Source organism: Photinus pyralis, unplaced genomic scaffold, assembly GCF_008802855.1.
Source record: "Photinus pyralis isolate 1611_PpyrPB1 unplaced genomic scaffold, Ppyr1.3 Ppyr1.4_LG1, whole genome shotgun sequence".
NCBI classification, from domain to species: Eukaryota; Metazoa; Arthropoda; class Insecta; order Coleoptera; family Lampyridae; genus Photinus; species Photinus pyralis.
In genome coordinates, this window is record NW_022170249.1 from 38,017,133 (window position 1) to 38,029,922 (window position 12,790).

Genomic DNA, 12,790 nt, shown 5'->3' on the forward strand with positions numbered 1-12,790 from the left:
GAAGCGCGTTATCTATAAAATTGCATTGGATGATGTGACCGCTTTATACTGAATAAATATTTGAATAGTAGGTATTTGCGTAAAAGCGCTCCGGATTTACCGAAAGAGCTTGCAATATTTATAATGGAAAGCAGATGGCTTACAACGTCAAGCTACCTGGCTAATCCATAACCATCGCGGAATTAAATGGGAGCATGGTCATACGCCATCCTACATGTTTCCAATTATACTTCGCCAGTTAATATGCGGAGCCCCTTTTTGCGTCCTTAACGATAAACAGATAATTCGCAATCCTTTTCGATTTATAAATATAAATAGTCGAAACTTTGACTTATTGAATAAAACACATTGTTATGCATTTACAATGTATTATTTTCGTAAACATATTTATTATGAAAGGAAAATTGAAAGGAAATGCATTATCAAAGTTCAATTGATATCATGTATTGCTACAGTAAACCGACTGTACTGTCTCCGTTACGCTTTAAAACTTGTCTCGGATTGGTGTGTTCCTTTTCTAACTCTTGTTCAGCTCGAAGTGTCCCGCATTATAGTTCTCCTAATGATCCTCAAGGTATATAGGAATACCAACCTTTAGCGACTTTAACAGTTTCGTAGAATAATTTGAAGTGTAGTCTCTTGCAAATTATCAGCCTCACTATAAATGTTTTCTATACCAAATCTCTACGGAGAACTTAGCCCTTTGTTACATATACGACCTTAGGTAATCTATATGTAGGGGAAATTTGCAATGTTTTAACCCAAATAGGTCCCACTATTTTCTTTATTATCTCAGGTAAAATATACTGTTCAAACCAGCCAGTCGTATGATCGTATCCAATTTCATCACTTTCATATTCAAATTTCCCGCCGTTCTTGTTTTCCCAAACAATCTTCACTTTAAGCGTTGAGTGAAGGATCTAGGTAGAGTGGTAATGCCTATATGAAAAGCGGTCATCCTTTCCGATCTTTTACTAAGGTAGTCCCTTCTCTATTGCACATCGCGTCTCTGCCCCTCCGAGTCCACGTTTTGCAACACCGACAGCTAACGCCACCGACAATTTCGACGGCGCTTTCCTTCTTTACAATTTACAAGTATTCAGTATTTTCGCCCAGCCGCCCTCTCCAACGAAATCAGTCTTTACTCTTTAGCGTAACTCCAATTGCAACTATCGAAAACCGTTGTAACACACGTAAACAAAATGAGTCATTCTATTTTCATGCAATTGTATACCTGCAAAATATCAGTCCCTTATCATAATTATTGGATCAGATACCTAATTAAGAGCAGTTCTAAAAGCAGCAGGTACGTACGGACGAAATTCAAAAAAGTATACCTACCTAATCACAAAGAAAAGTATCTCATATCATTTATGTTTATGTATTTTGCGATTGTGCGAGTAAAGTAGGTATTATTTAGAAATTTAAAGAAACTTATCCCATCACTATGTTTATTGCTGATGTAGCAATTTGCATAAACGCAAATATGATTTGCAACACTCATCCTACAATTTTAGCACACTACCGACTTATTCCGATAACGCTAGGTATAGGTACTCTCTCGCAATTAACGTGACAATTTGAAAAAAAGACGGTACCTACTGAATTTTATAATGATAAGTACCTGTGTACCATTTATTTTATGTGTTTCTCTTTATCATAACCGGGAAGGTCAAAGACAACTTGTTTAATTGGCGAATCTGCTGGTAACTTTATCTAGCTATTCTGCTATCATGATTAAAGGCTTGCTTTTGATGCGGCCGTTTGTTTTATATAGAATATACCTAAATATAAAATGTGCATTATAATACTTTTAAATAATATGTTTCGGTCACCGTAAACATACTGTTTCGATCATCGATCACAAATTAATTTTACAAGGGCCACATGCAGCCTCTGATACGGACCTACCGTAACCGTATATTTCGCCTGTTGCCCTCGCTTTGCTCAACGCTGCTGTGCGCAAATTTAATAAAGCGATAATGTAATTGTAAGGTTAATATTGTGGTAGCGAAAATATGAAAATAAAATAATGCAATCCGGATCTGGATCGCCGACTTGGTTGTTGCCGTCGGGATCTGAGATCACTCTTGGCCGCCTATATCTCAAACCCCACGTTCACTATACTTTTAACATAAGCATTGCCTCTCTACCTAGATCCTTCACTCAACGCTTTAAGTTTATCAAGAATTTGCAGTATTCTGCGTCGACATCTATCATCTTCACACATATACAGTTCTTTTCCGAATAATCTGCACAACACCTCTTTAATTTCTTTTCGCTCGGTAACGTAGACAGGGTCAGGTTGAGGCTTTTTGGGAGGATTTTTAATCGAATCCTCGAGAATTTGCAGCATCATGTTAAAGATTCGTTCTTCTCTCTCCCCATAATTTTCCTGATAGCATTGTTGACAACAAGTTTCAAAGTCATAGCACTTTATCCCCTTTCTGTCTTTTCTTAAAGTACTTCCAACGCGGTATCCTTCTTTTTCGCAGCAAATTTCACATTTTTCCTTTAGCTCAGGTCGACAGTCGCTACAGTTACAAGGTCTTCCCCAATTACACGCTTTAGACATCGTTGAAGGGCTGCTCTTCTCGACAACACAACACCAAATGGCTTCTGTCCTCTGTTCTGAACCCCTTTATGTCTTTACGGAAAAGCGAGCTATGGGAATTAAAAGGATCACACCTCCTTTAGGTCAGTTAGCAAACCCCGCTGGAACAGTTGGCAAAGCCGTTAGATCAGATAGGTAGAGCCCTTGGATCAGATGAAAAAGCCGTTGGACCGCTTTTGAACTGCTTTGAACCGTTTTTTGTACCGATATGAACCGCTTTCGAACTGCTTTAGAACTGCTTTGAACCGATATTGGACCGCTTTGAACCGCCTCTGAACCGATGTTGACCCGCTATTGAACAGCTTTCGAACTGCTTTGAACCGCTTCTGAACCGCTTTCGAACTGCTTTGAACCGCTTTCGAACTGCTTTGAACCGCTTTCGAACTGCTTTGAACCGCCTCTGAACTGCTTTGAACCGCCTCTGAACTGCTTTGAACCGCTTCTGAACCGCTTTCGAACTGCTTTGAACCGGTTTCGAACCGCCTCTGAACCGCTTTCGAACTGCTTTGAACCGCTTCTGAACCGCTTTCGAACTGCTTTGAACCGCCTCTGAACCGATGTTGATCCGCTATTGAACAGCTTTGAACCGGTTTGGTACCGATATGAACAGACAACCCGTTGACAAGCTGATGACAAACCACCTGGACTAGTTGACATACCCGTTGGACCTGGTAGGCAAGGTCATTGTATTAGTTAGCAAGATGGCTGATTCCTAGAGGACAAACCTGCCGGTAAGGAGGCTAAGGTTCTTAAATCACATCATGCTGTTTCCCTCTCCACTACGCTATTGATTCATACCGATCTATAAGTTTTTTCCCATAATTTAGTTTAACTACAAGAGTGAAGGCGATAACATGTGTAATTGTTGGTTCTGTTCGTCATTGGATGCTACTGCATCATCATCATTACCATCATATAGTTATTTAGAAGAGGAATTAGCTGAAATTTATCGTCAAGCGGCAAAGGAAACGTTAATTGGTGCTGTACGATACGTTCTCAGTGATAGTAAGGATATTGAAATAGGTTATAGCACTTGTTTTCATCAGGAACCTGTTTTACGCCTCTCTTGCAAGAGCGAGGGTTGCGGCGTCATATTGACTGTTGAAGATTGGAACAATCTTTTGAAATGGCAGCCCTATACCGAAATACAGCTATATCTATCAAAGAAAACAGAAAAATGTTGGTCTGCTGAAGACCTCATCTATGAAGACGTCAACTATGAAGATTACTATGAACCATTAAGTGACACTTTAGGCTTACTTTATAACTGGAAATTTACCGATGATTCAGATAAAATTATAACCACCATCGATATTCGACAATTTAATCAATCGTGCTGCATGCATAGAACCGAGATTGAGGAGTTGTTCAACATGAAATATGCAATAAACTCAAGACTACAACAGCTAGGGTCCTATAACTTCGCTACCTTTTACCAGATATTTATCAATAAAATGGTTGACTTGAAAAGAAGTAATAAGGAGACCGCGCCTATCGCTGATGTATACGAAGATGCTAGATACTTAATTAATCAGCTGTGCATAGAAGTATATTACAGAAAAATGTGTTTAGAAGAAATATTACATTACAATCCCTCAATTATTGTTAATGATGTAATGGCAAAGCTTCAGTATGTATAATAAAATTATAAGTTATAGATCGATGTCATTTTATTATCAAATTTCCTACTCTAACGGGGTTCCAGTCGTCAAGTGTGATAAAACAGGAAAAACCTGCCGAAAGTTTAAAATTATACTTCGATGCCATTTTATTATCAAATTTCCTACTCTAACGGGTTTCAGTCGTCAAGTGCGATAAAAACAGGAAAACCTCATTAAAAATAGCTACACAAGGTTTGATGATTGGGAGAGCGGATGCTGTAATTCTATTTATCTGCGCCTGTAGGATAACTCTCACTTATCCCGGTCATTTTAAGTGGGATAAGAACTTAATTACCACACTCAGTGGGATAGGAACTTCATTACCACACTCAGTGGGATAAGCCCTTGTCAAAACAATGTATGGTCAAAAATCAACTATCAAGATTATATATTGTAAACATTAACGTCTGATGGAAGAGTTCCAGACTCACTCATGACATAAGCAAAGAAATCAGAAGCAAAATTTTTGACGTACAAATTTTCTTGACGTTAGGATTTATGGCGCCGAAAACTGCTAACTATGCTACTTCGATTGAAATTTAAAAAATGCATCAAATTTATTTTTCGTTTTTAGCAGTAGAAGAACAGTCGCAGATAAAAAGTTGTATTTAATACTTGGGCTAACGGCCATTAACATACTCATGCTCTCACAATAGCTCGGGCTAACGCCCTCGTATGCGCAATTGTCGCATTCGTAAGTTAATGAGGCCGTTATCCCACTGATTAAATAAATAACTATTATTCATTCTTCTAGAAAAAAATGTGATTGGGAGCGGGATGCTGCTTCCGTTATGGTTCTAGAAAAATGATGATAATTATAGAATTGTTTGTTCTAGAATCTTCTGCGCGGAAGCATAAATGCAAGGTTCTTAAAATAAAAGTGAATGAGTTGCTTTTTGATAAGAAACAGTCCGAATGCTGCTTCCGTTATTACATACCTACCCATATAAATATAGATGTGGAGTGATATACGTCTTCAGTTCAGAAGATGACGAATATACGATTATTTCGAGGTAAAGAAGCAGTTAAGGAGATAAAGCGTTTAAAGATAGATGATGTTTTTCTCTATCAGTGGTACATCGATCAGGGCGTCTACTGCTACATTAGGTACCTGAATTCGAAACCTGCAGCATTTGCGCTAATATCAAGAATGAACTTCGATCCTCTAGATATTCATAAAAATCTTAAGATGCTGAATTACGTCTATACTTTACCGGAGTATCGAAGAAGAGGATATGCCGCCGAACTTGTGACTCACATCATTGGCGTTACTGAATTTTCAGCATTTTGTTCCAACGAGGAGTCCGAAAAATTGTTTGAAAAATGCAATTGCACAAATCACGGTATAGTAAATAACGCCGTAATGTTTAGATACCCTTAATAAAACACGTTTTGCATAAATTGTTTTTATTCCTAATATACCTATAAATAGATTAATGACCTATAAATAGAATTTGCTTATACCAACCTATATAACTTTCGCAACTCCCTATACATTTATTATCGAATTTATCGTAACGTTGAGTGGTATCATTGAATAAAAACACTATTTTTATTCAATGGTGGTATCTAGGAGGAGTTCGCTATATATGCGATACATTATTCAGATTTTTCCCATTCCAATTCGATCATTCGTTGAGATCAGTCGTATTGTATCTGTTGGTGCGAATTTATTAGTCGTATTTTATCTGTTAGTGTGTATTTTCTTAAACGTATTATATCTATAGGTGAGTTTTGTTATTAATATTGCTTTTATTATTTAGTATTTTGGGCTTTTAGACGTGCAAGATGTTTACCGATTTAGTAAAACAGATTGCAAGTATTTTAAGTGTGCTTAGAACTAAGTATAGTGGCAAAACCGTGAGGCAAGGGATAATTAAGTGTGATAAGGCTAGACGTAGAATTCAAGATTCGATGCGTAGGTCATTATCCATAGGTGAAAGGCAACATCTTGAGGCTTGTTTACGTAATATTAAATCGATGCGTAAACACTTTAAATTAGAACAAAGGAGAGGCTTGGGTATTGTAGCAGTACAGAATTTAAATTTTTCGTTTTAAAGTAAACATTAGTAAAAGTTGAAACGACTGGTCAATTATTTCGAATCACCATGTGTATACCTAATTATTTAAATAGCGCGCCATTGTAAAAAGAAAATGGTTGAAAGATGTTGGTAAAGTAGATTGCGAAAAGAAGGTAGATTATTGGCGTCCCGATTTTGGGTAGCACGCTAGAAATTGTGCCGGTAATTCATTTAAATTACCAGTTTAAACAGTGAATCAGTTTAAATCAATTACGTACAACAACATCGCGTAGATAAAAAAAAGTGTGGTGTTGTATTGTGGGCGTTCGATAACGTAAATTCCAAGGCTAAAGCACGTGGATGTAACCTGCAGCGAGGAAGCTACTTAAAATACCACTCTGAAAGCCGAGATCGTCGATCAATACGTGAGCAAGGTATTTTCCTGTTTTGGCAAATTTTATTACCTTCGCAATTGAACCTGCATTATTCCGAGTTCGAGCTACCCATTTGTTTTGGAGTATGATGAGTTGCCTATCTGCCAGCCGAAGATCGAACAAATAATTATCGATAGCGGCTTCGCCGGAGAAGAACAACTGATTTATTCAGGTATGAAGGTTTACATAATTAATTCTGTACAGAATTTAATGGCCAATTAAAATACAAACGTTATTTAAACATCCACCACAATTAAGTGGAATCGGAAACGTTTTGCCGCGTTCATATTATCGGACCTTAATCGTGTTCGTTGTGTTTATTATCGGACCAGATTATTTACTTGCGTTTGCATTCGTAGCATGAAATTATTGCTGCGTGAGATATCCCGCCTTCGTTGTAATAGTTGATAAGGACCGTATTATTCAGTTTTACCCGTTAGTGGTAACGCACATTTAAATATTTGCATTCGTATTTTAGATTATTGTTATTATTAGGAGCTTTTGTCGTTTTATTTATAGGACAGTATTACATCTTGAAATATTTTCATACGAGTTACTTGCTCGTAACGATTGAGAATTTACTGTTTGATTTCCATTTGTGTACTAATAATTTATGAGTTTTCATGTTGTATAGGGTGTTGCATTATTGCATTATTATATGTAGACCATTCGTTTCCATTGAAGCATTAATAAATTTTGTATTTTGTCCGATGTTGTGTTAATGAGAAACGTAGATTCCGTACGCTCAATTTTGAAGCAGGGAAAGTCACTACCGCTTTATGTAGGTAAAGACATCCCGATCATAAGTCAATTCTTGTCATTTAGTAATGCTAGCCGGCGCATAACCATAGAACCCATTACACATATACAGTGCATGTTCACAAAGGCATACAATTATACCCACAGAGTCAAGAATATACAAGGTAAGTCTCCGACAAAACCAAAGAGTATAGCGATTGAGGAGAAGTGTGGCGGGAATTCAAATTTAAACCGAAGGAACCACCACAGTATATCTTTGAATAAAGGAACCTCCACTTCGGCTTTTAGTAATAGAAAAGAAACCGCAAAAGATCGCGTGCATTGGGATGACTCCATTTCGGCTTTTAGCAATAGAATACGAACTGGAGTTATCACTAATCTTAAACATAAAGACCCCGGCAACTTCTTAATGGATTGTAAGACCATCTTCAAAAGCCGAATTCATAACGCGTTGAAGCAAGATGAGGCTGTGAAAATAAATGCGATTTTTTGCGGGGAATTTGTGATTACTCAAGGTGAAAAGATGCTTAATGAGTATAAGTACTTTACAACATCAAATGCGGCAATATATAGGGATACTAACATAGATGAGTGGTTTAAGGAGAAGGTTGAGAAACCAATAATGAAGAAATTATCGGAATTTCAAGAACGTGATAGTGGTTGGGCCCTTAAGGCTGTTATCAATTTAGGGGTTAATATTAACAAATTCACACCTCAACTTGGCTCTTCATATATTCAGCTACCTTCACAAATTCAATCAAAAAAGTCATGCGTTAACGTTAAGAATGATGATGATGCCTGTTTTGCGTGGGCGGTGGTTCCGGCGTTGTATCCTGTTGATAAAAATCCCCACAGAATGTCTAAATACCCTCACTACTCTTCCGTGCTCAAGCTTAAAGGGATCCAGTTTCCGATGACTATGCGACAAATTCCGAACTTTGAAAAACAAAACAACATCTCCATTAACGTGTATATTCTGAAGCAGGAGAAAAAAGACCAGTTTAATACGTTGCCTACCTACCTAACGAAGGAAAAGAGGGATAAACATGTGAACCTGCTTTTAGTGCAAGACTGCTACGAACAATCGACCAAGTTCCATTATGTTTGGATAAAAAATCTTTCACGGCTAGTATCGAAGCAGTTAAGCAAAGAAAAAAGGCAAAAGTATATTTGCGATAGATGTCTACATTTTTACCGTTCTGAAGATAAATTACATAAGCATATTAAGGATTGCATACAAAAGAATGATACAGCCATCAAGATGCCTACAGAGGAAAAAAAGATGTTGAAGTTTAAAAATTTTAAAAATAAAATAAAAGCCCCCTTTGTCGTATATGCAGATCTCGAGAGCGTTCTGAAACCTAGCACAAAAAAGACTGCATACCAACAACATATTCCAGCAGCTGTGGGATACTACTTCAAGTGCTCATACGATTAATCTCTTTCGTTCTACAACAGCTACCGCGGTGAAGACTGTATGCGATGGTTTGCTGACGAGATGAATAAGCTTGCGGAAGATGTCTACGGTGTTTCTTTGCCCCTACAAGATGCATATGACACCACAGCAGGAACTTGAATTTCAAGCAGCAACGCACTGCCATATTTGTGAACAGTCATTTAAATCTGGTCAAAAGAAAGTTCGAGATCACAATCACCTTATCCCGGAGAACAACTTCCGCGGAGCGGCATGTGAGGGATGCAACGTCAACTACCAGGACACTCATACAATTCCGGTGGTGTTCCACAACTTGAGTGGATATGATGCTCACTTTGTTGTAACAGATATTGCCACTAGAATGGACGGCAAGATCGACTTGCTCCCTATAACCAAGGAGAAATATATTTCTTTTACCAAACACATCAACGAGTCACGCATATGCTTTAGATTTATAGACAGCTTCCGGTTTATGGCATCATCGTTAGATAAATTATCATCAGCTCTAACGAACTTTCCTAATCTAAAGTCACAATTCTCTACACTACCTGAAGATCAATTTAATATTTTAACTAAAAAGGGTATTATGCCGTATGATTACTTCGACTCGTTCGACCGTTTCGATGAGCTGTGTCTGCCTCCTCAAGATGCGTTTTACAATAAATTGGAAGATAAGCCCTGTCCCAGAAGAATGTATCGTAGAGCTCAGGAGGTGTGGAGCAGATTTAACTGCAGCAACTTGGGTCAATATGTTGACTTGTACATGAAGACTGATATTCTACTCCTTGCAGATGTCTTTGAACAGTTTAGATCAAGCTGTATTAGCACTTATGATTTAGATCCGGCCCACTATTTTACACTACCAGGCTTTACTTGGGATGCCATGTTGAAATACACGCGACAAGAGCTGGAACTCCTTACCGACCAGGATATGTTTCTCTTTGTCGAGCGGGGTATTCGTGGAGGGTTAAGTCAAGTCTGCTCTAAAAGAAGAGCTCATGCAAACAACAAATATATGTCCAAATATGATTCAACGAAACCGGATGTCTATCTAATGTACAACGATATCAATAACCAGTATGGCTGGAGTATGAGTCAATATCTTCCATATGGAGGCTTTGAATGGGTAGACTCCAACATCGATATCACTACGATTCCGGATGATGCAGATGAAGGCTACATTCTAGAAGTTGATTTGGAGTATCCACAGCATTTGCATGACGCTCACACGGATTTACCGTTCTGTGCATTACACATCAACCCGAAGACTATGAAACCGCCAACTGAAGCTGCGGAAATTTCAAAACTCATGGCGACCTTAAATAATAAAGAAAAATACGTCATCCACTATCGAGCCTTGAAGCAAGCATTAGCCCATGGTCTAATTCTCTCCAAAGTACATAGGGTACTCAAATTTAAACAGTCCCCTTGGCTAAAGTCCTACATTGACCTTAATACAGAACTAAGAAAAAAAGCCAAAAAAGAAGAACTTGTTTAAGTTGATGAATAACGCAGTCTTTGGGAAGACTATGGAAAATGTCAGAAAACGGGTTAATATCAAATTACTATCCCAATGGAAAGGACGTTACGGCGCAGAATCATACATTGCGAAACCGGAATTTAAATCTTGCGCCATTTTTAACGAAAACTTGGTAGCTGTAGAATTGAATAAGCTTGAAATTTATTTAAATAAGCCTATATACGTTGGCCAAGCCATTCTTGATCTAGCCAAGACGACCATCTACAGCTTCCATTATGACTACATGATGGATAGATTTGGAGATAACTGTACTGTTCTTTACACAGATACGGACAGCTTAATTTACGAAATTCGTGAACAAGACCCTTATATGGCTATAAAAAGCGACTGTTTTAAATATTACGATACTAGCGATTATGACCCCAATAACCCATATGGCATACCCCTTGTAAATAAGAAAGTGTTGGGCATGATGAAAGATGAAAATAATGGACAGATAATGACCGATTATGTAGGATTACGATCGAAACTGTACACCACTAAAGTATTATCCACTAAGGACGATTTAATAAAACTACAACAGAAATTGGAAGCGGAGGAGTATGATGAGGATGAAATTGCTACGATTATTAAAAATTATGGTTTGACTAAGAAGGCAAAGGGGATAAAGAAAAGTGTAGTAGAAACTAAAATTACCTTTGATGATTATGTGGAGTGTCTGGAGACCTATAAGCGCAAAACTACATCTCAAAATTTGATTCGTACGGATAAACATCAAGTTTATTCCATAACGCAGTCGAAAATTGCTCTAAGTCCTGAGGATGATAAGAGATACCTGATTCCTGACTCATTTAACACTCTACCGTGGGGCCATTATGCTATCAATAAGCCTCAAGATGTTGAACAGATGGAAGTTGATTAAGGTTGTGATTTTTGATGAATTAGTTACAAATTGTCAAAATCCTAGGAAATTTGTATACAAATTAGGATATTATTTTAGGAATATTCTTAGACTAAAGGTTATTAGCAAACTACCCCTGTATAAAGCTAAAAATAGTAAATTCTTGTATAAATTTAAGATTTCATTGTTGCGCAAGCAGTACTATTAAAAAGGTAGGCCTATTAGTTATTTTTTATACACCCTGTGTAGAGAAATATCTAATGGGGAATCCTATAACGAGACCGTAAACATCTCCAATAAATTGCATTATTTCTAGTGTGAATTTATTGCCTCCTGGGTGGTCATGGAAAGAGGTGTATCTACCCAATAATAATTTAACTAAAGCTATACAAGGTAGATCGATAATTCGGTAACTTGTTCCTCTTCTAGAATATACGCAGCTAAATGTCCATTTTACTATTTAACGATTACGTAATATTATGATTTTGTTTATAATTGCACTTGTTTCAAGACATGGAAGATGTAGAAGCTTTTGTTGACGTTGTGTTAGAAAGTGTGCCTGTAATTGATGGACATCGGCAGAGAGTCGCCATTGTGCAAGAAGAAGTAATTCAGTTGCCGCCTACCGTGGTGGAATTTAACTTTGTCCCTGCCGGTGAAGGAAGCTCCAAATTAATATATCGCTATCAGCCTCGATCTCTGCAAACATTAAGCGGAGCTGCGGTATTGAATAAGTTTAAATATCGTTCGTTTGTACCGGAAAATATATACGGTTACATCTACATGCCCAAGAGAATCCTGTATTTCTTAAAGAAATTATGGCGAGCAAGACAACTGAAAATTATATGGAGAACAGAAATACATGAAGCACTAACCAACAAGGAAATATGTAACATAACCTCAATTCGAACGTTAAAAAGCCGCTATCCTACTACGTTAATTGCAGGAATTAATAATACTAGCATCGTCCGTCACACTTATACGCGCCAATATTACGAGGGTTCTGCTGCTCCTGATGAGTCTACTGAAATGTCACATCCTTGGATAACACCTTATGTACCGGCATCATCATCATACTCGTCCCTCAATGGTGACGAAGAAGAAGAAGAAAAAGAAGAACAAGAAGTAGAATTTCGATCCATCGAAATGGATAAACGTGAAAATGAACAGGATTATAAAATTAGGATTGATCGGTTGATTAGCAGAATTCAAATGGACCAGTGGAGTCTTCATTTTTATCCGGAATTAGAATTAGAACACTTACCATATCATAACTATTATCGCAACATAAATGTGGATCCTCGAAAAATTGATTTAACAGAATATACTACTTATCAGGTAAATTGTGATTGGAATGAGTGAAATATCTATAGCTTTATTTGTAATCTAATTTTTTCGATGTATGTGAACCTTAATAAAGAAAAAAATACGCCGCCGACGAGGACCTTTATTATAAATATTTAAAATACATAAAATTTTGCACAT

At 37.4% G+C, this 12,790-nt stretch overlaps 1 protein-coding gene across 1 annotated transcript; it reads left to right on the forward strand.

Moving 5' to 3' along the window:
• The first annotated feature begins 9,036 nt into the window (after positions 1-9,036).
• On the forward strand, positions 9,037-10,422 carry LOC116160959. The gene has a single exon (XM_031474114.1). The coding sequence runs from the start codon at positions 9,037-9,039 to the stop codon at positions 10,420-10,422; it is 1,386 nt and encodes a 461-aa protein (XP_031329974.1).
• The last annotated feature ends 2,368 nt before the right edge of the window (positions 10,423-12,790 follow it).